The sequence below is a fragment of the Schistocerca serialis genome, chromosome 1 (assembly GCF_023864345.2).
Source record: "Schistocerca serialis cubense isolate TAMUIC-IGC-003099 chromosome 1, iqSchSeri2.2, whole genome shotgun sequence".
In the NCBI taxonomy this organism is placed as follows: Eukaryota; Metazoa; Arthropoda; class Insecta; order Orthoptera; family Acrididae; genus Schistocerca; species Schistocerca serialis.
This window is the reverse complement of record NC_064638.1, coordinates 1172824483-1172851154: the sequence shown is the minus strand read 5'-3', so window position 1 is coordinate 1172851154 and position 26672 is coordinate 1172824483. Positions and strand designations below refer to the sequence as shown.

General features: G+C 42.6%; 1 protein-coding gene across 1 annotated transcript in view; it reads right to left on the bottom strand.

Moving 5' to 3' along the window:
* The window catches only part of LOC126456278 (uncharacterized), a 120889-nt gene extending 94966 nt beyond the window's left edge, over positions 1–25923 (bottom strand). The window contains exon 1 of the mRNA XM_050092033.1: positions 25597–25923. Within this exon, the coding sequence (XP_049947990.1) occupies positions 25597–25923 (327 nt within the window). The remainder of the gene's footprint in view (positions 1–25596) is intronic.
* Between the last annotated feature and the right edge of the window lie 749 nt (positions 25924–26672).

Sequence of the window (26672 nt, the reverse complement as noted above, 5' to 3'; positions counted from 1 at the left end):
AGTAATTTCTTACCTTTATTGCCCACTGAGACGTACGATTCAGCTCCACATATCTTAAATTCCGCTTCAAATTCATTTCTCCCTTTCATAAAGCCGGATATTTGCAGGACAGGACATCAGAAAATGTACTCTTTCGTTTAGGCATAGCCAAATATTTTACGTAACTCACTCGGTTAAAAATTACACTCACAAATCAAACTTGCACTACAGGAAGCCAAACCAATACAAAGCGAAGATACGAAACGAAAATTTTAAATAATCGACATCTGCATTCGCTTACAGGTAGATCAACGGTAACATCGACCATCCTGGTGCCACCTACTAACACCGCCTTCGCGCGTGTTTATCGCGGAAGCTATGCCAATACTTAAAATATTTGAGAAAAGAGCAATAGAACGGGACGAATTGTAAATTCAACTTTCCGAAAAAGCCGGACACTGTAAAAACCGCCCGGACCCCGGACAAAGAGCTAAAAAGGAGGACATGTCCGGATTAATTCGGACCTCTGGTCACCCTACGTAGTACGAAACTGACAAAATGATGGAACTATACTACCTTGGAAGCAAAGCAACGTATGATAGACTAACGAAGGCTGAGACAGCATTCCTCACTAAAAGAATTGTACTAGTATCAACCGTAAGCCTCGGCTTACGGAAAATTTTCTGAGAACATATATTTGGACTGTGAGAAATCCGGAAAACGAGAAACTCAAAGAGTTTAAAGTGGAGTGCTACAGAAAGCTGATGAAAAGTAGGTGGAATGATAAGAAATGAGGAGGAAATACATGGGGAACTAGAAGAAGAGAAAAGACGGCTGGACATACCGGGTGATCAAAAAGTCAGTATAAATTTGAAAACTTAATAAACCACGGAATAATGCAGATAGAAAGGTAAAAATTGACACACATGCTTGGAATGACATGGGGTTTTATTAGAACAAAAAAAAAACACCCCATATTGCTAGACGCGTGAAAGATCTCATGCGCGCGTCGTTTGGTGATGTTCGTGTGCTCAGCCGCCACTTTCGTCATGCTTGGCCTCGCAGATTCCCAGACCTCAGTCCGTGCGATTATTGGCTTTGGGGCTACCTGAAGTCGCAAGTGTATCGTGATCGACCGACGTCTCTAGGGATGCTGAAAGACAACATCCAACGCCAATGCCTCACCATAACTCCAGACATGCTTTACAGTTCTGTTCAAAACATTATTCGTCGACTACAGCTATTGTTGACGAATGATGGTGGACATATTGAGCATTTCCTGTAAAGAACATGATCTTTGCTTTGTCTTACTTTGTTATGCTAATTATTGCTATTGTGATCAGATGAAGCGCCATCTGTCGGGCGTTTCTGAACGTTTTTATTTTTTTTGGTTCTAATAAAACTCCATGTCATTCCAAGCATGTGTGTCAATTTGTACCTCTCTATCTATATTATTCCGTGATTTATTCAGTTTTCAAGTTTATACTGACTTTTTGATCACCCGGTACTTTAAGACGTCAGGGGATAACTTCCGTGGTACAAGAGGGAACCATAGAAAAAAAAATAAGTGGGGGAAGAGAGGGATTGTAATATATCTGGCAAATAATCGAGAACATTGGGCAGCTGACAGAGAAGCTGGAATTAGTGTAGGGTCAGTGCACAAGATACGTCATATTTCCCGCTTCTAGTATGTCAAAGACAGTTCGAAGGAAGCAGCACATGGATTACGGGACGAAAATGTTTAGAATGTGCACGGGTAAGGGAGATGAGACTTCAGCCATCTGATCGCAGTGGAAGATTGTTGGATTCACTATTATTTCAGGGAAACGGACCTTAAACGTAGATTCATTTCCCTACAACAATGAAGCACTACTGTTCTGTGAAGGCTATACTGAATTTCTTTTTACATTGTCCTTATCAATTTCTTCCACCCCGATTAAAATCTGAGATTAAGCAAAAGAGGCGACGAAAGACTTCGAAAGTTATGCGACGAATGCATGCGTCCGATCGCAATACTCAAAGCACCTTGTCCTTTTTCTTCACTTCCAGGATTCAAAACCTCGCCGTATCTTCCTTACTCGCCAGATCTAGAGTCTAGCGTTTTCAAGCTTTTCCGAAAAGCTTACGAACCACTGCGTGGACAACACCACTGACGGATAGATGATTCTACGGTGGAGGAGGTTTTCCAAAGCCAAAGGGAAGACGCATTCAGCAGGTTGTGATTCGATGGGGAAATCGGAAAAAAAGAGAATCGAAGAGTTTAAGATGTGGTGCCACAGAAGGAGAGTGAAAATTAAGTGGACTGATGATAGAAGAAAAGAGGTGCTGCGTAGATTCCTCGAGGAAAGATATTAGTGGAAAACACCGGCTAGAATAAATTGACAGGATGATAGGTTAGGTGTTGAGACATCATGGAACTGATTCCACTGTACTGTAGAGAACCGTAGACTATAAAAAATGCAGGGGAACATTGGAATACATCCAACAAATGATTGAAGTGTTTAAGTGTAAGTGTTACACAAGAGACGAAGAGGCTGACACAGGAAATTGTGGCGAGCCACATCAAGGTAGTCGGAAGACAGACGAAAAAACTTTCTCACAAGGATGAATGGATGCCTTTCGAGAATTTCCCAATACACAGAATATTGTAGCGTTTACCCAAAATCATGAGGAAGAAATCCAAGTAACGGGAAAGCAAAGTATCTTCTTCGGACTTTCTAAAATCCATTTAACCATGGTCTGTTGTTGCCAACAACTTTTAAATGACAACAGCTGCTACTGTTAGGGCTTTTAGTAGCGGAAACACCTTTGGTCATGGGCTTGTTCATAAAATAACTTTTTTTCGGTGCTTGGTGGTAGTAAAAGATATGTTTAACACGGGAGGTAAAGCACAGCTAACATCTCTGCTGAATATCCATGACCTAGTCGGTGGTTGTTATAGTTCCTGTATTGTTACTGTACAGGAGTTTCATCATATTTTTTTTAAAAGGTCACAACCAAAGCGCATGTGCGGAGCTCTATACGGGGAACACATTCCTGTGTTGACGAAAGATGAATTTTAAGAAGATAACACATACCGTAATGTGCGAAGGCAGATCATACATTGCATCGTGCAATGCACTGCTGTAGTGACATTGACTTTGACATTAAATATAGTACATCCTACGCAACAATGGTTACTGCACAGGTATTGCTACGGATAGAAATACGTACGTCAGGCAGATGGAATGTCAATAACGCCTCGTTTCTGGGAATATTACAGTTACAAAAGTCTTAGAAAAACAGGGGTAAACTATATGGAGAGACGGGTAATACACCCATCGAGTAAAACAGAACTGATTTCAGGGGTTCCCAAAGATAGTGTTATTGGTCCATTGCTGTTCCTCATCTATATAAACGATTAAGGAGACAATCTGAGCAGCCGTCTTCGGTTGTCTGCAGATGACGCTGTCGTTTATCGACTAATAAAGTCATCAGAAGATCAAAACAAACTGCAAAATGATTTAGAAAAAATATCTGAATGGTGCGAAAAGTGGCAGTTGCCCCTAAATAACGAAAAGTGTGAGGTCATCCACATGAGTGCTAAAAGGAACTCGTTAAACTTCGGTTGCACGATAAATCAGACTAATCTAAAAGCCGTAAATTCAACTAAATACCTAGGTATTACAATTACGAACAACTTAAATTGGAAGGAACACATAGAAAACGTTGTGGGGAAGGCTAACCAAAGGCTGCGTTTTAGTGGCAGGACGCTTAGAAAATGTAACAGACCTACTAGGGAGACTGCCTACACTACGCTTGTCCGTTGTCTTTTAGAATACTGCTGCGTAGTTTGGGATCCTTACCGGATAGGACTGACGGAGTACATCGAAAAAGATCAAATAAAGGCAGCACGTTTTGTATTGTCGCGAAATATGCAAGAGAGTGTCAAAGAAATGATGCAGGATTTGGGATGAAAATCATTAAAAGAAGGCGTTTTTCGTTGCGACGGAATCTTCTTACGAAATTCCAAGCACCAACTCTCTCCTCCGAATGCGAAAATATTTTTTTGACACCGACCTACTTAGGGCGGAACGATCACCACGACAAAAGAAGGGAAATCAAAGCACGTACGGAAAGATATAGGTGTTCATTCTTTCCGCGCGCTATTCGAGATTGGAATAATAGAGAATTGTGAAGTTGGTTCGATGAACCCTTTACCAGGCACTTAAATGTGATTTTCAGAGTATCCACGTAGATGTAGATGTAGATACAATACGTACAAGAGCCAAGAAGGAATAATAAGAGTGGACGACCAAGAACGAAGTGTTCGAAACAAAAAGGGTGTAAGACAGGGGAGTAGTCTTTCGCCCCTACTGTTCAATCTGTACATCGAGGCAGCAATGATGGAAATAAAAGAAATGCTCAGGAGTGGAATTAAAATTCAAGTTGAAAGGATATCAGTGATACGATACACTGATGACATTGCTATCCTGAGTGATGGTGAAGAAGAATCACATGATCTGCTCAATGGAATGAATAGTCTAATGAGTACAGATTATGGAATGAGAGTATATCGAAGAAAGACGAAAGTAATGAGAAGTAGCAGAAATGAGAACAGTTAGAAAATTAACATCAGGATTGATTGCCACGAAGTAGATGAAGTTCACGAATTCTACGATCTAGGCCGTAAAATAACCAGTGACGGACGAATCAAGGAGGACATCAAAAGCAGACTAGCAATGGCAAAAAAGTCATTCATGGCCAAGAGAAGTCTACTAGTATCAAACATTGGCCTTAATTTGAGGTAGAAATGTCTGAGACTGTACGTCTGGAGCACAGTATAGTATGGTAGTGAAATATGGACCGTGGGAAAACCGGAACAGAATAGAATCGAAGCATTTGGGATGTAGGGCTACAGACGATTGTTTAAAATTAGGTGGACTGATCATGCGAGGAATGAGGAGGTTCTGCGCAGAGCCGGAAAATAAGGAATTTGTGGAAAACACTGACGAGGAGAAGGGACAGGGTAAAAGGATCCGTTAAGACATCAGAGAATGACTTTCATGGTTCTAGAGGGAGCTGTATAGGGCAAAAACTGTAGAAGTAGACAGAAATTGGAATACATCCAGCAAATAATTGAGGACGTATGTTGCAAGTGCTACCCTGTGATGAAGAAGTCGACACAGGAGAGGAATTCGTGGAGGACCGCTTCAAACCAGTCAGAAGACAGATGACTTAAAAAAAAAAAAAAACAGTATAAGACTGTTTACATATGGCGTCCACTGCACACATTTTAGTCTCTGGAGGTGTTTTTCAGTGCATAGGCAAGTAGCGACAGGTCGTACGATGGATCGTCAATCTGTATTCCCAATGCTGCTGTGCGCGCGTGGAAGGCGTTTTAATTCTGTTATTTCACTCGTGCCTGCTATTGGCGGTGACTTCTCTGATGCGAGCGTTTGGCCGTCGTGAACATCCGAGCGCGTTTGTTTTAAATAAAGCGCGTATCTCTCCTATTCCTTTTATGCTGGCAGTAGCACAATAGGTGTGGGATATTCCTGTAATTCAGTGATGTTCAGTTTGTGTACATACTCGTACAAGTCTGCAGAAACGTTCCGGCTTGGACTTTATTTCCTGCCATTGTGCACTACTGCCGCGTGGTTAAAATTAAACAGTGTTACAAGTGCTGCAGTGCGGGCTGTATACATCGCGGGACGCTGAAACATCGTACGTATGTTCGTTAATCGGAGAGCTCACGGTGTATGCTGAAAAAAATGATATTTCCACTTTGTGACACCAGGCGAAAATAGGCGATGTGATCAGTGAGAATGCGGCGTAAAGTGCAGGAGAAGGGGAGTAACGACCAAACACTGGAAAATTGCTCACACCGATACCCAAAAAGGGAAGTAGGAGTAATCCGCTGAATTACAGGCCTATATCACTAACGTCGATTTGCAGTAGGGTTTTGGAACATATGCTGTATTCGAACACTATAAAGTACCTCGAAGAAAACGATTTATTGACATATAGTCAGCAAGGATTCAGAAAATATCGTTCTTGTGAAACACAACTAGCTCTTTACACTCATGAAGTAATGAGTGCTATCGACAGGGGATGTCAAATTGATTCCATATTTTTAGATTTCCAGAAGGCTTTCGACACCGTTCCTCACAAGCTTCTTCTAATCAAACTGCGTGCCTACGGAGTATCGCCTCAGTTGTGCGACTGGATTCGTGGTTTCCTGTCAGAAAGGTCACAGTTCGTAGTAATAGACGGAAAGTCATCGAGTAAAATAGAAGTAATATCCGGCGTTCCCCAAGGAAGTGTTAAAGGCCTTCTATTGTTCCTGGTCTATATTAATGACATAGGAGACAATCTGAGTAGCCGTCTTAGATTGTTTGCAGATAATGCTGTCATTTACCGTCTTGTAAAGTCATCAGATGATCAAAACGACTTGCAAAATGATTGAGATAAGATATCTGTATGGTGCGAAAAGTGTCCATTGATTCTGAATAAACAAAAGTGTGAAGTTATTCACACGAGTACTAAAAGAAATCAGCTAAATTTCGATTACGCGATAAGTTACACAAATCTGAAGGCAGTAAATTCAACTAAATAATTAAGGATTACAATTACAGATAACCTAAATAGGAACGATCACATAGATAATATTGTGGGTAGCACAAACCAAAGACTGTGATTTATTGGTAGAACACTTAAAAGGTGCAACAAGTCTACTAAAGAGACTGATTACACCACGCTTGTCCGCCCTATTCTGGAGTATTGCTGTGCGGTGTGGGATCCGCATCAGGTGGGACTGACGGATGACATCGAAAAAGTACAAAGAAGGGCAGCTCGTTTTGTATTACCGCGAAATAGGGGAGATAGTGCCACAGACATGATGCGTCAATTGGAGAGGCAATCATTAAAACAAACGCGTTTTTCGTTGCGACGGGATTTTCTCATGAAATTTCAATCACCAGTTTTCTTCTCCTACTGCGAAAACATTCTGTTGCCACCCACCTACATAGGGAGCAATGATCATCACAATTAAATTTAGAGAAATCAGGGCTCGCACAAAAAAATTTAAGTGCTCGTTTTTCTCGCGCGCCTTTCGAGAATGGAACGGTAGAGAGACAGCTTTAAAGCGGTTCAAATGGCTCTGAGCACTATGGGACTTAACTGCTGAGGTCATCAGTCCCCTAGAACTTAGAACAACTTAAACCTAACTAAGCTAAGGACATCACACACATCCATGCCCGAGGCAGGATTCGAACCTGCGACCGTAGCGGTCGCGCGGTTCCAGACTGTAGCGCCTAGAACCGCTCGGCCACCCCGGCCGGCTAAAGCGGTTCATTGAATCCTCTGCCAGGCACTTTATTGTGAACAGCAGAGTAATCACGTAGAAGTAGATGTAGACACATGCTAACGGAGGTTATGGCCCGTTTATTAGGATATGGTCACAAGCTACATGTGCTCAGTATGGTGGTGTCCCAGCTCAGAAATATGCTGCAGCCATAACGCGGCATGGTCGATCGTTGCTAGCAACGTACCCTGTGTAACCATTGTGACATATCATAGTATGTCATCCTTCAGACCAGGAATACATTCCTGACAGACACCAGCTTTCAGATATCCCCACAAACAGGAATCACATGAATTTAGGCTCGGGGTCCGGAAGGCTACACAACTTGATATTGCCTAGAGATGACGCGGTCGTTACCGAAGGTTTCTCGAAGCAAATCTTTCACCTAGCAAGCGATATTTGGTGCCATCCACTAAATTAAGCTGGAATCACGTATTGTACACTGAAGTCCTTATAACGTGCAGATGTCACTGTACACCCAACAGGCACGCGAGGTGTTATTTACTGGAAGAAAAACGGACCGAGAATGAAGGAGCTTGTGAAAGCTCACCACACAGTCACATAAGCTGAGTGTGGTGCTTGTTCCTGCACAATATGTGGCGGAGCAGAACGCCACATGCGACGGTGTATTCACGGCACCGTGCACAGTAAAATAAAACGTATCGAGAATTAAGGAGCTTGTGAAACCACACCACACAAGCTGAGTGTAGTGGATGTGCCTTCACAATATCTGGCGGAGTAGAGTGTTCTTTCTACATCTACATATCTACATCTACATATATACTCCGCTAGCCACCAAGCGGTGTATGGCGGAGGGCACTATTGCTGCCAAAGTTATATTCCCTCCCTCCCCCCCCCCCCCCCCCCCCTCTGTTCCACTTGCGGATCGCGTGAGGGAAAAACGACTGTCTGAACGCCTCAGTACGAGCTCTAATTTCCCTTATCTTTGAATGGTGATCATTGCTTGATTTGATAGTTGGTGGTAATAATATGTGCTCTACATCCTCGGCGAAGATCGGATTTTGGAATTTAGTCAGCAGCCCATCCGTTTAGCACGTCGTTTATCTGCAAGTGTGTACCACTTCAAAATTTCTATGAGATTTGTAACGCTCTCGCGATGGCTAAATGTACCAGTCGCGAATCTTGCAGCTCTTCTTTGGACCTTCTCAATCTCTTGAATCCGACCCAACTGCAGGATTCTACCAATAAACCACAACCTAGAGTTCGCCTTGCCGGTTACTTGTGTAATCTGATCATTCCATTTGAGATCATTTCGAATAGTCACACCCAGATACTTGACGGAAGTTACCGCTTCCAAAGACTGGGCGTTTATTTTGCACTCGTACATTGATGGGGATTTTCACCCTCTTATATGCAGTAGGTTACACTTATTAATATTGAGAGATAACTGCCAGTCATTGCACCACGTACTTATTTTCTGCAAATCCTCATTGATTTGTTCACAACTTTAGTGTGATACTATTTTCCTGTAGACTACAGCATCATCGGCAAACAGTCTAATGCCGCTGTCAATAATATCTACCAGATCGTTTACGTAAATCGTAAAAAGCAGTGCCCTGGGGCACACCTGAAGTTACTCTTGTTTCTGTTGAAATCATCCCGTTCAGGACGACATACTGGTCCCTGTCTGCTAGAAAACTATCGATCCAACCGCATATGTCGTCGGACAGACCGTAAGCGCGCACTTTTTGGAGCAAGCGACAGTGCGGAACTGAGTCGAACGCCTTTCGAAAGTCGAGAAATATGGCATCAATCTGAGAGGCGGTATCTAGAGCCTGTGGTATATCATGCACAAAGAGGGCCAGCTGTGTCTCGGATGACCGCTGTTTCCTAACGACGTGCTGATTTCCTTGGAGGAACGATGCACATTCTACTCTGCACGGTGCCTCGAATGCACAGATCTCTCGGATATGGGGAGCAGAACCCCAGATGCGACTGTTCTGTGGATTCGCGGCACCGTGCAGAGTAGAATGTGCCTCGTTCCTCCAAAGAATATTCCCCGGCCACGTGTCATCCATGTCCATGCTTGCCAAAAAACGAAACGCATTGTCAGGGCGCTGTAGCTCATCTTGGAGTTCATTTGGTGGACATTCTGAATCTTGTAAGGATACCAGTATAAGATGCGCCGCAAAATCTTTTGAACTGCTGACCAAGGATGAGACAATTCCCATGTCAGAGCTCGAGCACTGGATGCACGATTTGAGGCATGTGCTGCACTGTCAGCTACTCCTGCAGCAACTTCATCAACAACTGCCATGGAATGCTGCACCACCTAATTCAACTGTTTCTTCAAACTTCTTGATCATTTTCTTTAATCCAGTTACTGACGTAAAGACTCTTTGCAGCTGTTTCTGTCGGCGATATTCCCACAATGTAGCGCTGCTATTGCTGCCTTTAGGATAAAACAACTTTCAGGGTCTTTCACCTCAGTAGCACACCGGTTAATGAATATACCTACAGTGTTTCAGCTCCCTGCGCCGCGAGGGGTAGCCGCGTAGTTTGAGGCGCCTTGTCACGGTCCGCGCGGCTTCCCCCGTCGCAGGTTCGAGTCCTCTCTCTGGCATGGCTGTGTGTGTTGTCCTTAGCCTAATTTAAGTTAGATTAAGTATTTCTAAATTCTTCAGCTCCCTGCGATGTATGCGGCAACTTGAAAGAGGTCAGATGGATAAATATGCGAGGCTTAAATAAACGATAAGAGCATTGTGGCACAGTTTGTTTACATTACAGTCATAAATTACACTCGTATGAACAGTAGATATAGTAGTGGTCAGTTAAGTGAAATTGAAAGAAAACAATGCTTTCTGGTCAGATGAATATAGGGTAATATCAACAGCAGCAAAAAATGCTATAACGAGAGGAGAATTCGTTAAGAATAAGAAGGTACGGCAGAGAGTGTATTACTGTGATCAGTTCAGTGACAGGGTTGGTCTTATCAGAATCGACAGCAGACCAACACCTACAACTATAGTTCAAGTATACATGCCGACATCGCAAGCTGAAGATGAAGAGATAGAGAAAGTATAAGAAGATATTGAAAGGATAATACAATACGCAAAGGGATATGAAAATCTAATAGTCATGGGGGACAGGAATGGAGTTGTAGGGGAAGGAGTAGAAGAAAAGGTTACAGGAGAATATGCGCTTGGGACGAGGAATGAGAGAGTCGAAAGACTAATTGAGTTCTGTAACAAGTTTCAGTTAGTAGTAACGAATACCCTGTTCAAGAAACACAAGAGGAGGAGGTATACTTGGAAAAGCCCGTGTGATACGGGAAGATTTCAGTTAGATTACATCATGGTCAGACAGAGATTCCGAAATCAATTACTGAATTGTAAGGTGTACCCAGGAGCAGATATAGACTCAGATCACAGTCTAGTAGTGAAGAAGAGTAGGCTCAAGTTTAAGACATAAGTCAGGAAGAATCAATACGCAAAAAAGATGGATCCGGGAGTACTAAGGAATGACAAGACACGCTTGAAGTTCTCTAAGGCTATAGAATAAGCAATAAGGAATAGCTCAGTAGGCAGTACAGTAGAAGAGGAATGGGTTTCTCTCAAAAGGGCTATCATAGAAGTAAGGAAGGAAAACATAGGTACGAAGAAGGTCACTGCGAAGATAACATGGGTAACAGAAGAAATACTTCAGTTGATTGATGAAAGGAGCAAGTACAAAAATGTTCCGGGAACTCAGGTACACAGAAATACAAGTCACTGAAAAATGAAATAAATGGGAAGTGCGGGGAAGCTAAGGCGAATTGGATGCAGGAAAAATGTGAAGACATCGAAAAATAAATGATTGTCGAAAGGACTGACTCAGCATACAGGAAAGTCACAAGAAGCTCCGGTGACATTAAAAGCAAGGGTGGTAACATTAAGAGTGCAACGGGAATTCCACTGTTAAATGTAGACGAGAAAGCGGATAGTTGGAAAGAGTGCATTGAAGGCCTCTATGAGAGGGAAGATTTGTCTGATGTGATAGGAGAAGAAACAGGAGTCAATCTATAAGAGGTAGCAGATCCAGTATCAGAATCAGAATTTAAGAGAGCTTTAGAGGACTTAAGATCACATCAGAATTTCTAAAATGACTGGGGGAAGTGGCAATTAAAAGAGTATTTTCACGTTGATGTGTAGAATGTATGAATCTGACGACATACCATCTGACTTTCGGGTAAATATCATCTACACTATTTCGAAGACTGCATTTGCGAGAATTATCGCGCAATCAGCTTAACAGTTCATGCATCCTAATTGCTGACAAGAATAATAAACAAAAGAATCGAAGAGAACATTGAAGATATACTAGATGACGATCTGTTTGGTTTTAAAAAAGGTGAAGGCACGAGAGTGGGAATTCTGACTTTGCGGTTGATAGTGAAAGCAAGACTGAAGAAAACTCAAGACACGTTCATAGGATCTGTCGACCTGGAAAAAGCGTTCGACAATGTAAAATGGTGCAAGATGTTCGAAATTCTGAGAAAAATAGGTGTAAGCTATAGGGAGAGAGGGATAATATCCAATATACACAAGAGTCAAAAGGGAATAATAAGAGTAGACGATCAACAACGGGCGTGAGTCGTGCGTCGGTAGCTCATTTGGTAGAGCACTTGCCCGCGAAAGGCAAAGGTCCCGAGTTCGAGTCTCGGTCGGGCACACAGTTTTAATCTGCCAGGAAGTTTCATATCAGCGCACACTCCGCTGCAGAGTGAAAATCTCATTCTGGAAACATGCCCCAGGCTGTGGCTAAGCCATGTCTCCGCAATATCCTTTCTTTCAGGAGTGCTAGTTCTGCAAGGTTCGCAGGAGAGCTTCTGTAAAGTTTGGAAGGTAGGAGACGAGGTACTGGCAGAAGTAAAGCTGTGAGTACCGGGCGTGAGTCGTGCTTCGGTAGCTCAGTTGGTAAAGCACTTTCCCGCGAAAGGCAAAGGTCCCGAGTTCGAGTCTCGGTCGGGCTCACAGTTTTAATCTGCCAGGAAGTTTCATATCAGCGCACACTCCGCTGCAGAGTGAAAATCTCATTCTGGAAACATAAGGATTGATGGTCACGAAGTAGATGATGTTAACGAATTCTGCTATCTAGGCAGAAAAATAACCTATGACGGACGGAGCAAGGAGAACATCAAAAGCTGACAAGCAATGAGAAGAATGGCGTTCCTGGCCAGGAGAAGTCTACTAGTATCAAAGAGAGGACTGAAACGTGTTACAGAACTCAATTAGTCTTTCTCTTCTCTCATTCCTCGTCCCAAGCCCACATTCTCCTGTAACCTTTTATTCTATTCCTTCCCCTACAACCACATTCCAGTCCCCCATGGCTTTTAGATTTTCATCCCCCTTTATATACTGTATTACCCTCTCAATCTCCTCATACACTTTCTCTATCTCTTCATCTTCAGCTTGCGACGTCGGCATGTATACCTGAACTATCGTCGTCGGTGTTGGTTTGCTGGCGATTCTGATAAGAATGACCCTGTCACTGAAGTGTTCACGGTAACACACTCTCTGCCGTACCTTCCTATTCATAACGAATCGTACTCCTGTTATACCATTTTCTGCTGCTGTTGATCTTAGATTATACTCAGCTGACCAGAAATCCTTGTCTTCTTATACTTCACTTCACTGGCCCCTACTATATCTAGATTGAGCCTTTGCATTTCCCTTTTCAGATTTTCTAGTTTCCCTACCACGTTCAGGCTTCTGACATTCCACGCCCCGACTCGTAGAACGTTATCTTTCCGTTGATTATTCAATCTTTTTCTCACGGTAACCTGCGCCTTGTCAGTCCCCTCCCGGAGATCCAAATGGGGGACTAAAGAGAAGAATTTGCCAGTTTGTTGCAGCTCCCCTAAGGTAAGTAAATTGCACGACACTGTGCTGAAATCTCATCCGGTCCACCATTGATTTTCTCATCATTTTCAGTATGTAAATACTGGTAAATAGTGTCTCGACGAGAAATGTATCGATGAGGCTCGTCTATACTAGGGCTCCCAAGTTCCTCAAGTTTGACTTTATGTGTTGCGATATTTACAAGCTTTGGTATATTCCAAACCTGTAGGTCTTAGATCAATGATATCTGGGTGTAGGTCTTAGATCACTCTTGGGTTTGGGGTAACGTCCTCGGTACCGAGTTCGAACCTCGCCGCTGATTAAATTTTGAATAAAGAAATCATCAGCAATCACTCTCGTTCTGCCAACGTCTCTGTCAAGGAGGACGGATTAGCGTACAGAGGTTCAGAGCACTCTCTTGTCCTTGGGGTGGAAGAATTTCAGTGATCTGCGGCAGTAGGATAAAAGAGGCAATGGAAACCACTTCACTAAATATACATAATGTGTATCCAAAGAACAGGCCGGCCTGCAATTGAAAAAGTGTCATGATGATCTCTCCGTTGGCAGAAGATTCTGTACTACTCTCCCATTCGGATTTCCGGGAGGGGACTACTAAGAGGGAGATGACCATCAAAACAAACTGAATAACCAACGAAAACATAATGTTCTATAAGTCTGGGAAGTGAAGCGCCAGAAGTTTAAATATGGTATGGAAGCTAGAAAATCTGAAAAGGGAAATGCAAAGGCTTAGTCTAGATGCAGTGAGTGTCAGTGAGGTGAAATGGGAAGAAGGCAAGGTTTTCTGGTTAGACTAGTAAAGTATAATTATCAACAGCGGCAGAAAATGGTGTGACGGCAGTAGAAATCGTTATGAATAGTAAGGTAGGGCAGAGAGTGAATTTCTGTGAACAGTTCAACGATAGAGTTGCTCTCATCAGGATCGACAGAAAACTCACGCCAACAACAATAGTTTAGGTATACATGCCGACGTCACAAGCAGAGGCTGAACAGAAAGCCAACGTATATGAGGATACTGAACGGGTAACTCAGTACGTAAAGGGAGATGAGAATCGAATAGACATTGGAATGCGGTTGTAGGGGAGTGAATACAAGGAGTAGTTACAGAAAAATATGGGGTTGGTAGTAGAAACGATATAGAAGAAAGACTAGTTGAGTCCTGCAGTGAATATCAGTTAGTAATTAGCGAATACTCTAGTCAAGGATCATAAAAAGGTGGACGTGTACTTGGAAAAGACCAAGAGATACCGAAGGATTTCAGTTGAATTACTTCATAGTCACGGAGAGGTTCCGAAATCTGATGTTGGATTGTAAAGATTATCCAGTGGCAGATACACCTTCGGATCACAATTTAGTAATGAAGAAGAGTAGGTTGAAATTTAAAAGACAAGTCGGAAAGAATCAGTGCGCAAGGGAGTGCGATACGGAAGTACTAAAGAATGACGAGACACGCTTGAAGTTCTCTGATGCTGTAGATACCACGATGATGATTAGCTGAGCAGGCAGTTCTGTGGAAGAGGAATGGACGTCTCTAAAAACGGCAGTCACGAAAGTTGGCAAGAAAAACATAGGTGCAAAGAAGGTAATTGGCAAGAACCCATGGTCAACAGAAGAAATACTTAGATGATCAACGAAAGAAGGAAGAACGCAAATATTAATGGAAATTTAGAAATATTCAAATCATTCCGGAACGAAATAAACAGGAGGTTCAGCGAAGCTAAGGCGAAATGGTTGTATGAGAAATGTCAAGAAATCGAAAAAGAAATGATAGTAGGAAGAACTAATTCAAAAGTCTAAACAAACTTCGGTGAAGTTAAAGGCAAGTATGGATACATTAAGACTGAAAAGGGAATATCACTGTTAGATGTAGAGGACAGAGCGGATAGGTGGAAAGCATTCACTGTCCGCCTCTATGAAGGGGAAGACTTCGTCTGCGACGTGATAGAAGAAGTAATGGGAATCGATAGGGCAGAGAAAGTAGAAAGGTGATTCAGTATTAGAATCATAACTTAAAAGAGTTTTGGACGACCCAAGATCGGATAATACAAAAGGGGTAGATGACATCCATCAGACTTTCCAAAATCATTGGGGGAAGTGGCAACAAAACAAGTATTCACGTTCCTGTGTAGAGTGTATACTGGTGTCCAAAATTAAAGCAATAAATGGAAATTTTTCAAGATTGTTAATTTAGTCACAAAACAGTATAAATAGATGATAATACAGTAGAAACAATGTAAAGAATAAAGAACATAAACAACTGCAACATGCATAAAGGTAGACAAAAATGTTGTTCGTTTTTTCCAACTTAAAGGATTTGCACACACATTCCGACAACAGGTTAATGTGCTCAGTATGGGGTGTGACTACTTCTGGCAGCAATACCGGCCTGACATCAAAGGGGCATGCTGTCGATGACGTCAACAATCTCATGGTAAGGCAATGACGCCCGTTTTTCTTGCAGAGCTGCTCTTAAGTCTTGTAGATTGGCAGGTGGATGCTGACGTGATGCATCCCACTTCTCGAGTGCATCCCCGAAATGCTCTATGGGATTCAAATCGGGAGAGCGAGCAGGCCACGCCATGTGTGCAAAATCTTCTGCTTGCAAGAAAACATCAAGTACCTGTGCTCTATGAGGTCGGGCATTATCGTCCATCAGTACGAAGTCTGAGTCAACAGCACCTCGCAACAACCGCAAATGAGGCCCCAAGGTCTCATCACGATACCTTACAGCAGTGAAACCCAGCCGATTCACCTGTAATCTCATGAAGAGGTGTTCGAGTGGGCCGGCCGGGGTGGCCGAGCGGTTCTAGGCGCTCCAGTCTGGAACCACGCGACCACTATGGTTGTAGGTTCGAATCCTACTTCGGGCATGGATGTGTATGATGTCCTTAGGTTAGTTAGGTGTAAGTAGTTCGAAGTTCTAGGGGACTGATGACCTTAGCTGTTAAGTCCCATAGTGCTCAGAGCCATTTGAACCATTTTTTGTTTGAGTGGTCAAAATAATCCCTGCCCACACCATTAGAAATCTCCCTCGATATCAGTCTCTTTCCACAATATTTGGATCCCTAAATCGCGTTCCACGTTTTCTCAAGATGCGAATCCGTGGAGAATCACTGTCCAGACCAAATCGGAACTCATACGTGGAAAGAAAATTGGCCCTATTAGACCGTCCAGGTCGGCATGTTGACAGCTCCACTCAAGACGTTCCCTTCTGTGAAGATGCGTCAGAGGTACACACACAGCAGGTCTCTGACAATAAAGACCACTCTGCCGAAGCCTTCTGTATGCCGTTTTCCTCGATACAACACGTCCAGTGGATGCTGCGCGGTCAGATGCCAGTTGTCGTGCAGTACTAAGGTGGTACCGTCGTACCTTTACAGCTAAATAAGGCCTACCATGTCACACATGGTAGGCCTTGGCCTGGTCTTCGGGACACAGTTGCATTGTCTATAGACTGTCGCCTCATCTGAGAAACAACAGAACGATTCACATTAATCCGTCGGGTCACATGAGTTTGCGACCGTCCTGCTTCCATTCTTCCTATGGCCCTCCACCGCAGAGAGTCTGGTAGGCGTCTTCTCTATGCCAAACCGCAACGTCTGTGACCGTGTACACAGCGATTGTGGATGTGGGACTACCCAGAAAACACTACCTCATTTGATAGGTGCTCTGACGTCATCGTTGGCGTCGCTGCCCGTTGACCGGATTGCCATCTTCCGTGCAGAACACGATCGTACGAACATCTGTTGACAGTTTGTATGATTATATTGTGAATCAGACAAAGGACGAGGAAAAAGCGGTTTGTTGCTTTAATTTTGGACACCAGTCTATAAGTCTGGCAGTATACTATCTGACTTCCCGAGAAACATCATCCACACAATTCTGAAGACTGTAAGATCCGACAAGCGCGAGAATTCTTGCACGATCAACTCAACAGCTCACGAATCCAAGTTGCTGACAAGAATAATGTACAGAAGTACGGAAAAGGAAAATGAGGATGTGTTGGATGGCGATTACTTTGGCTTCAGGAACGGTAAAGGAACCAGAAAGGTAATTATGACGTTGCGGTTGATAACGGAAGCAAGACTGAAGAAACGTCAAGAAATGTTCATTGGATTTGTTGACTTGGTAAAAGCTTTCGACAATATAAAATGGTGCAAGATGTTGACATTCTGAGAAAAATAAGGGTAAGCTATGGGGAACGACGGATTAGGTGCGGTATGTTCAAGCGCCATAATGGTACAATAAGAGAAGAAGAACAAGAACGAAGCACTCGGATGAAAAAGGTGTAAGGCACGTGCAGCAAATAATCGAGGACGTAGGTTGCAAGGGCTACTCTGAGATGAAGAGTTTGACACAGGAGAGGAAATCATCGCGGGCCGCATCAGAGCAGTCAGAAGACTGGTGACTCATAAAAAAAATTAAAAACGTCATCGATCTGGAGATGTTTTGAAACCTGCCCTCGCATGACGGTAGTCATATGGAACATTGTAAAATGTTTGTCCTCAAGTGCAGCTTCGATTCTCGGGACCTCTCGCTATAATGTGTTCAGGTCCTCGTCTTCTTCCACTTCTTCTTCTTCTTCTTCTTCTTCTTACCTTTCCTGGTTTTTATCCCATATCTTCACGAGGTCGTTAAGTTAATTTTAGGATTTCACAATGTTAATGGTAGAGGGGGCCGGAAGCCCTTTCTGTCGCCACCCCTTTCACCCCTGATACGGAATCTGTGTACCCGAACTGCCTCCATTTAGTGTTTCCCCACATTGAAGAGAGCGAAAGTTTGTTACATGTTTGTGAATCATGTAACTGAGGCACAAGCGGACGCCAGCCCGGTGTTCACCTAGTCGGAAGTGCGAAACAGCCTAAGCACCGCATCCAGGCTTGCCGACACATCGGCATTCATCGTTAATCCGCCGCGAGTTTCCGAATCGGAACCGGAGCGCCTCCCCGCATCACGGAAGTAGAATACTAACGTGCGCGACTATCAGGGCGGGTCGTCGAACAGGTGAAGCTACTGGCTCGGGGCCTACGTTTACTAGGATTACTTGTTTGTTTCATTCTTCACTAGACTCTCCTCTCCTTTGTACTTGTAACATGCATCCTGTATAGGGCAAGTTGCTCAATACATCCCCTTTATTTTCAGAGGCGCTCGACATTTCGAAAGATTTTCTGTACATGAAAGCACACAGACATAATTTTGTTGTTCGTTTATTCCGCTTCGCTTTCGTAACAATCGACAAATTGAGGCGAGTATGACTTTTTTTAAATGGATCTGTGTAGCTTTTAACGACAGTTGAAAGCTCTGAGAAAGACAACTGCAGTGCTATACAGTTGTCAATGACGACGTAGAAAGTTTTACAGGAGCATCCGAGGACAGTGGAGCAGAACTGAAGAAGGCTAGTCGACCAAAATCGGCTACTGAGTTGCAAATACAACCAGGTGTGACTCCCGTGCTGGGCCCTGTCGTCATATAAAGCCCTTCGAATGTTCACTTGTTCCATGGATTCATGAGCTTGTCTCCATACCCGTCCATCCGCTCGATACAATTTGAAACGAGACTCGTCCGACCAGGCAACATCTTACCATCCATCAACAGTCCAATGTCGATGTTGACGGGCCCAGGCGAGGCGTAAAGCTTTTTTCTCGTGCCGTCTTCAAGGGCCTTGGACTCCGAAAGCCCATATCGATGTTGTTTCGTTGAATGGCTCGCACGCTGACACTTGTTGATGGTCCAGCATTAAAATCTGCAGCAATTTGCGTAAGGTTTGCACTTCTGTGACGTTGAACGATTCTCTTGAGTCGTCGTTGGTCCCGTTCTTGTAAGATCTTTTTCCGGCCAAAGCGATGTCGGAGATTTGATGTTTTACCGGATTCCTGATATTCACGGTACAGTCGTGAAATGGTCGTAAGGGAAAATACCCAATTCATCGCTATCTCGGAGATGCTGTGTCCCATCGCTCGTGTGCCGTCTATAACACGATGTTCAAAATCACTTAAATCTTGATAACCTGGCGTTGGAGCGGCAGTAACCGATCTAACAACTGCGCCAGACACTTGCCTTTTATAGGCGTTTCCGATAGCAGCACCATATTCTCCGTGTTTAAGTATATCTGTATTTGAATACGCATGCCTATACCAGTTTCTTTGGCACTTCATTGTATGGACACTGTAATGTAGCAGACCGAGACACACCATAGTGAAGTGACCGATACCGTAATTAAGATACTACACGATCCACATTTTGTTTCGTTCACGAACATGGAAGTTTGTGTGTTCGTCCCATTGTATACGTCCATTACTTGTAAAATGTCACCACTTATTGAAATTTATGTAATGTTTTATCGAATATGTAAAAACTTAAATCAAATGCGATGTGAAAATATTAATATTTACTGTTACACTCGTAACTTCTGACAATGGCTATTACAGTAATCATAACTACTTAATGATACAATGTGATTCAAATATTACCAATTACCTGTCCTGTAATAGGCCAGTAATTACGAAATAACGTCGGAGTATTGTTGAAGCCTCTAATATATCAATTTTCAAACGTATATGTTACACTTATATTATTCTAAGTAATCAATCTATGTGTAGTGTTCACTTTGTTCACCAGACTGCATTACAATTAATCCGAAATAAAATTCCTTGACTGCAGCTTTTTCAAAAGTTGTAAATTCAACAATAGTTGTAAAAATTCTGATTGTTTGGTTATGTAAATACCTGGACGCCTGCACCGACGCAGTCATATTAGAGTGTATTATCTTAAGGTCAGTCCTAGACTGTTTGATTTCGCGGAAAATTTCTTTAAATGAGTTATTCAGAAAAATTTATGAAGCGTATCAAACTTCAAGTGAAAATTCAAACTACGTGTTCGGGTTTTCCTTTGGAATGTCGGAAAATACCTCATGCTCTAAGAATCTGGACTACTTACGCTTTGAGTCAATGTGCAACTTGACCATACTACTGATGAATAAAAGACAAGTATCGTTAACATGAATTTTGTGTTAGTGCTATGCAATTCTTTCTCGCGTCAAATGCTTGGTTTTAATCAATTAACTAAAGCAAAAAACGGAATTATAAATCCCAAATTCAAAACTATAAACAATTTAAATAGTTTTCCTAAGCACTTACTCATACGCTATACGCTAGAAGTGAGCATATGATTTAGTTTCATTTACAACAATCGTAACTGACTCTGTAACTGTGTCGTATAGAAAAGGGCAAAAAGGAAATTCGTTTTATCTCAGCAGTGTAGGCTCACGTTGTAGCTGCATTTAATGAAGCAGTCTGCCGTGGGAAACCTTCTTGGCCGTGTTTTGATCGTAATAGCCGATTTCGGCCGCTTTGCTCTTCCAGGTTTTCCACATTTTCGGATGCTTTTGCGATAAGTGGCAATGGGAACATTAACACGCGTTGTATGACTGTAATCGTGTTTTCAAGAGCTTAGAAATTCTACGATAATGACGGACGCTGAATAAATAAATTAAAATTTGTGCCGCGGCTACGGCTCGAACCAGGGTCTCCTTGTTTACTAGGCAGGAATGCTGACCATTGCAACACCACAGCACTATGGCCGAAATTGCTGCACGGACTACACCAATCCAACGCCCTTACAAATACCGTTAAAAAGTACACCATTCCATTCAAAAGTATCTCGGTTTATACAAAAGTTAAGAATATTAAACACAGAAGTACATACGCATCGGCGTACTATCAACTGCCGAAAATTACAACTCCGTGAACCGAAATCACGAAATAAGAAGGGCATCTAAGTGACAGCTGCTGGAGAAGCCTTCACTCGCTTGATTTTCAAACTGATCACTGGCTTATCTTTCATCACGTATAGTATCTTTCGATAGAGTTATGAAAAGGATTACCTGACACATTTTATATATTTATTACACGATACCAACAAGCTCAAAATATTATTTCAAGTTTAGTATAGTTTTAATAATGTGTATAATATGTGTTTTATTTTTTGAATAACCTGATTATTTATCATATATTACATTTATTTTGAAATGTATTTAATGTTATTTCCATTTGAAGTCATCAACGTTACAAAATAGATACTCATAAACTTTAAAAATAAGTCCAAAAAGATCATTAATATGTAAGTCAGTCGTTAGGTAACAAATTTTCGTATGTGTATACACGATTTTCATTCTTCTTGGTTGGTAATCGCAAATCATATGATATTGGCGAGCGTGAGAAGTAATTGTTGGTACAAGCTGCCATGTTGAACAGTTGCAATTACATTGTATGCTTGGAAATTACTTCAACTTATTCTATCTGATGAAGTGTAAACCTTATTTTTGAAGAGAAAATAAGATTGTGATCTGTGGAACAGTTGTGACCGACTATAACGAAAAAGTTATACGTTTGAAGGCAATGTCGAAACATCAGAAGTGCGGTATGTGAAGGCAACAAATCAGCAAGTGAATATGTTTTAACCACACACTGTTCTTAGCTAAAATCGAAACCGGGATCATATTAACTAGACGCAAAATTATTCTTTCCACGAGCTACGTGTTCGTCGAGGAGTCACAACAAATAGATGAGCAGTATTTTTTTTTTATTTTACAACCTTCTTTCTTACTCATTATTTTTGCACTACCCAAACATTGTTATTGCTAAAAAAGTGGACTTGTTTAAACAATAACTAAGGAAATTTCTCAAACTGCAAATTTAAATGTTTTGTGCAATAATAGAGGGAAGGGTCTCAGCAGGATGTGGGGTCGTTGTGAATTTCCTGAGGGAAGTCGTTTTCCTATGTAGGCTGTTATTACATTTCCAAATAAACATTTTATTTCCTAATTTAGCGATTAGCTAACTACGAACCCTTGGTCATTATCATGTTGCATCACAGCAAGAATTAAAACGCAAATAGGAACTTGGGATGGTATCCTTAACAATGATTTCGCACAAATATAGTTGGTAAGGGAACAACTATTTCAGACGTGATGTCCACAATTAAAATGGGAAAAAAAGCCACCTTGTGCTGGTTTTGTCACTACGCCAGCATACAGTGCATAGTGAAACGTTGGTGTAACTATATCTGTTCCCATTTTAATAGTTAGGCTAACACACGTTTATAGTTAGTATTTGTAGTTGGTACTTCAGTTGTGATTTATCACGCAGATAAGAAAAAAATTCCATATTTCGCAAATGAATATTCTATTTGTGTCTATCAAATGTGTATTGCCCACCCATGCTAGGCTTTTTCAGTGGCTTATGATATAAAGGAAATATTTAATTATACATATTTTGATATGAGATCTGTATCAGTTCTTTGCAGCTATCATAACTTTTCATAAACACACACACACACACACACACACACACACACACACACACACACACACACACATAGTGCCCCATCAACCAACCTCCTATGATAAAATGTGATCTATGTATCGAAAATCTGTACTGGGTTCTAGTAGTATATACAGTGGGACACAGAAATACATGAAAACGACATAAAATGAATATAAGTGTAAAAAAAAACACGATCAAATGCAGGGTGTCCCAGGAGAGATGTTTAATATTCAGGGATGTGAGAAAAACGCTAATTTGAAGCAGAAAGCTTCATATGGACAAGTTCCCAGTTCCGAATATTTTCCGAGACAGAATAAATTTAACATGTATTTGTTTTTAGCTAGTGGTGCGCACGTATATGTCTTACCCACCCAACCTCTTTGAGGTTTTATTCTAGCCTAACCTACCTCATTGCTTTCAGCCTCTTTGCTCGGGATGTCTTTGTTTCTGGGTTTGTGTGAACTATGGCGTGTGCAAACGAAAGGTGAATACGCGAGACGAATGCACGATCGCGCCATGGGCGCTCCTGCTCTCATTAGTGAACATGTACAAACACTCAGACAACCAACACAACATGTTCTCCCAAGAGTGCACAAGTGCACTGCAGTTGACAGTGGGATATTCGAATATCTATTGTGAACTGTAGAACAGCTGTAATGTGACGTGTCCGATTTTGTTTAGTGGTGAATGCATTAAAAATACGTGTTTTTCAACTGATAGTTTGTAAAACAAATGTTGTTATGTTTACTAAAAGCTATAGATGTGTACAGGTGTGTAAGTCAGGCAACGTATTGAATAATACAGAAAATAAATGACAATATGCATTAAATGTGTTCTATCTCGGAAACCATTTGAACGGGGCATATTCCATATGAAGTTTTTGTTTCAAATGATGGTTTCTGTCATATCTTCGAATACTGACGAATTCTCCTCGGATACCCTGTATTCGCAAACAGATAATTAAATAGTTAGTCAAGCATCACTATAGATATCCTAGCAAAATAAGTATAATTAAATAATTTCATTTATATTACAGACCAGTGAAAGTGCCTAACAGGAACAGGCGATACATATTTGGTACATGCAGTTAAAGCCTTCAGTTGCAAAAGACAGGACTTTTCTAATCTATATGATAAAGCATAATTGAGGCATTTTTATGTCTTGTATTCTGGCACAGAGACAAAACCCTCTTAAGGATTGCAGTTTTGTTTTCCATTTTTCATATGCACTTCTAGTATATGATAGTTGTGGTTATGCGAAGCCCTTATTACAGACATGACTTGTTGCTACAGACACCATAATTTTTGGTGTGATGTAGCTTTATAATGCCCAAGCGGGATAAATTCGATACTTGCTAAACTGTAAATTAAAGGGTTCATTTTAAAAAATCACTTTACATCGAAAAATGACTTGCCTCAAGAAACGGAAACTGTTTATTAGAATACATTGTATTGTTAGTAGTCAGTACAGTATCACTATTTGTGAGAGGTGCTTATTCTGAATTCGTGCAGGTGTTGATATCTCTGGCTGCAGGTAGCCATTTAACTATATGCCATTTAACCTTCGTCTGTGCTAATCCGCACAGGTTGCCCGAACTCTCAAGGGAATCGTCACCTTAGTGGGAGCGAGTAATGAGTTGATGAACAAAGTATCTATTAGGAATATTACGTATGTAGATTGTAGACAGTTGGGAATGTGGGTCTCCCGGGAAGCGTGCAAGGGATAAGTCCCTGCAGACGCGTTATTCATCTGTGTCCTTAGTGGCTCAGATGAGTAGAGCATCTGCCATGTAAGAAGATCCCAGGTTCGAGTCCCGGTCGGTGCACACATTTTCAGCTGTCCCCATCGAGGTATGTCAACAACACATGTCGGCAGCTGAGGGTTTCAATTAATTATCATTTATTGTAAAGAAGCTGCAGGCGCATCAGTGGTATTTGTTCTTTCGAGAACAGTTATTATCTTCATATATAATAGTAATGGTTGTGAGAGATGTTTATTTTGATGTCATGCACCTCTGGCTGCAGGTGTATGAAGGTGGCAGTGAAGAGAAGGACGCTGTATAATAGGAGCGGTAGTGAGAGATGTTTATTTGGAAGTTGCCCAGGTGTCGGTGCCTCTGGCTGTAGGTGTATGAAGCTCGTGAAGAGGAAGACTCAGTATAATAGCTGTGGTAGTGAGAGATCTTTATTTTGAAGTTGTGCAGGTGTTGGTATCTTTGGTTGCAAGCGTATGAAGGTAGTGATGAGGAGGATGCAGTATATTAGCAGCGGTAGTGACATGTTTATTTGGAAGTCGAGCAGGTGTTGGTACCTCTGGCTGTAGGTGTATGAAGCTGGTGAAGAGGAAGACGTACCATAATAGCTGTGATAGTGAGAGATGTTTATTTTAAAGTTGCGTAGGTGTTGGTATCTCTGGCTGGAAGAGTATGGAGGTATTGATGAGGAGGACGCAGTATATTAGCAACCTGTAGTGAGGGATGTTTATTTGAAATTGCGCAGCTGTTGGTACTTTTGGCTGCAGGTGTTTGAACGTGGCGTTGAGGGGGACGCAGTACAATAGCACTGGTGGTGAGAGGTTAATTGTGGAGTTGTGCAGGTGTTGGTACCTCTGGCTGCAGGTGTATGAACGTAGCGATGATGGGGACGCAGTATAATGGCACTGGTGGTGAGAGGTTGATTATGGAGCTGTGCAGGTTTTGGTACCTCTGGATGTAGGTGTATGAAGCTGGTGAAGAGGAAGACGTAGCATAGTAGCTGTGATAGTGAGATATGTTTATTTTAAAGTTGCGCATGTGTTGGTATCTCTGGCTGGAAGAGTATGAAGGTAGCGATGAGGAGGACACAGTATATTAGCACCGGTAGTGAGGGATGTTTATTTGAAATTGCGCAGCTGTTGGTACTTCTGGCTGCAGGTGTATGAACGTGGCGATGAGGCGGGCGCAATATAATAGCATTGGTGGTGAGAGGTTAATTATGAAGTTTGCAGGTGTTGGTACCTCTGGCTGCAGGCGTATGAACGTAGCGATGATGGGGACGCAGTATAATAGCACTGGTGTGAGAGGTTAATTATGGAGTTGTGCAGGTGTTGGTACCTCTGGTTGCAGGTGAATGAAGGTGGTGAAGAGCAGGACGCCGCCGCCGAAGCATAGCAGCAGCGAGACGAGCAGCTCCTCGTTGCGGGCGCAGAAGCCCAGCCCCTTGGCCGGCTGCAGCTGCGGGGGCGGCGCCACCGTGGCGCGCAGCAGCTGCGGCAGCACTCCCGCCAGAAACGAGCCCAGCCAGAGGCCCAGCATCGCCGTCAGCTTGCCGCCCCAAAGCGAGCCGTCCCCAGCCGCCGCCGCCGCCGCCCCCGCCGCCCCTGCCGCCGCCGCTGCCGCCGTCGACGCCACCTCCGTCAAGTTCTCTCCCAGGAAGGCCATCGCGTGCCACACACTGCTCTCGTCAGGGTACCGACCCCAGCATCACCCACGACCGCGATCCCGTCCGACTCCACTGCCGGTCCGTGTGCTATAACTCTTCGACGAGCGTTCTAGTGTTACTCAGTTCGGCACAGCGCGCCACTCGACAAACGGAACTGCTCTTCGTCGCGCCAACAGTGCAGCGAGAGAATTTTGCTGCGGTCATACCCATGCACAGCACCTGTACACGCGAAGCGCCCAGGTAAAATTGGTCCCGAAACTCAACCCTGTGGAAGGTGTTAATATTTAAACGAATTAAGTGACGCTAATACGTACACTTTGCCTATTTAGTTCAGAGGGCTGCGGTGAAAAACTTCAGTGAAGAAATGAAGTCTGGCAGACTTCTTGCACCACACTTCGCGACTTTGTCAGTGGCTCGGTCACGTAAGACTCAGCGTCAACTCCAGATGTCAGTTCTTCTTTAAATCCGCATTCAAAATTTGAGCACTTGTGTTCGATTCAGGTTCTACAATTGAAATGTTGCCACCGTGGTGCTTATCGAATGCAGAAGCACCCAGTCGTTGGCACCTGTTGATTCCCTCAGCAGTTAGTAATTCACGCTGTGTACAATCGTGATTGTGATAGATGCAAAGCAGAGTCTGTCCGCACTTTTATCATAATGCTATAGAATCGTGTAGTAGTTACTAGTAAGACCACTAGGGGATCACTGTGAAATCATGCAATGATAAGAATTCTTCGTAACACTTGTT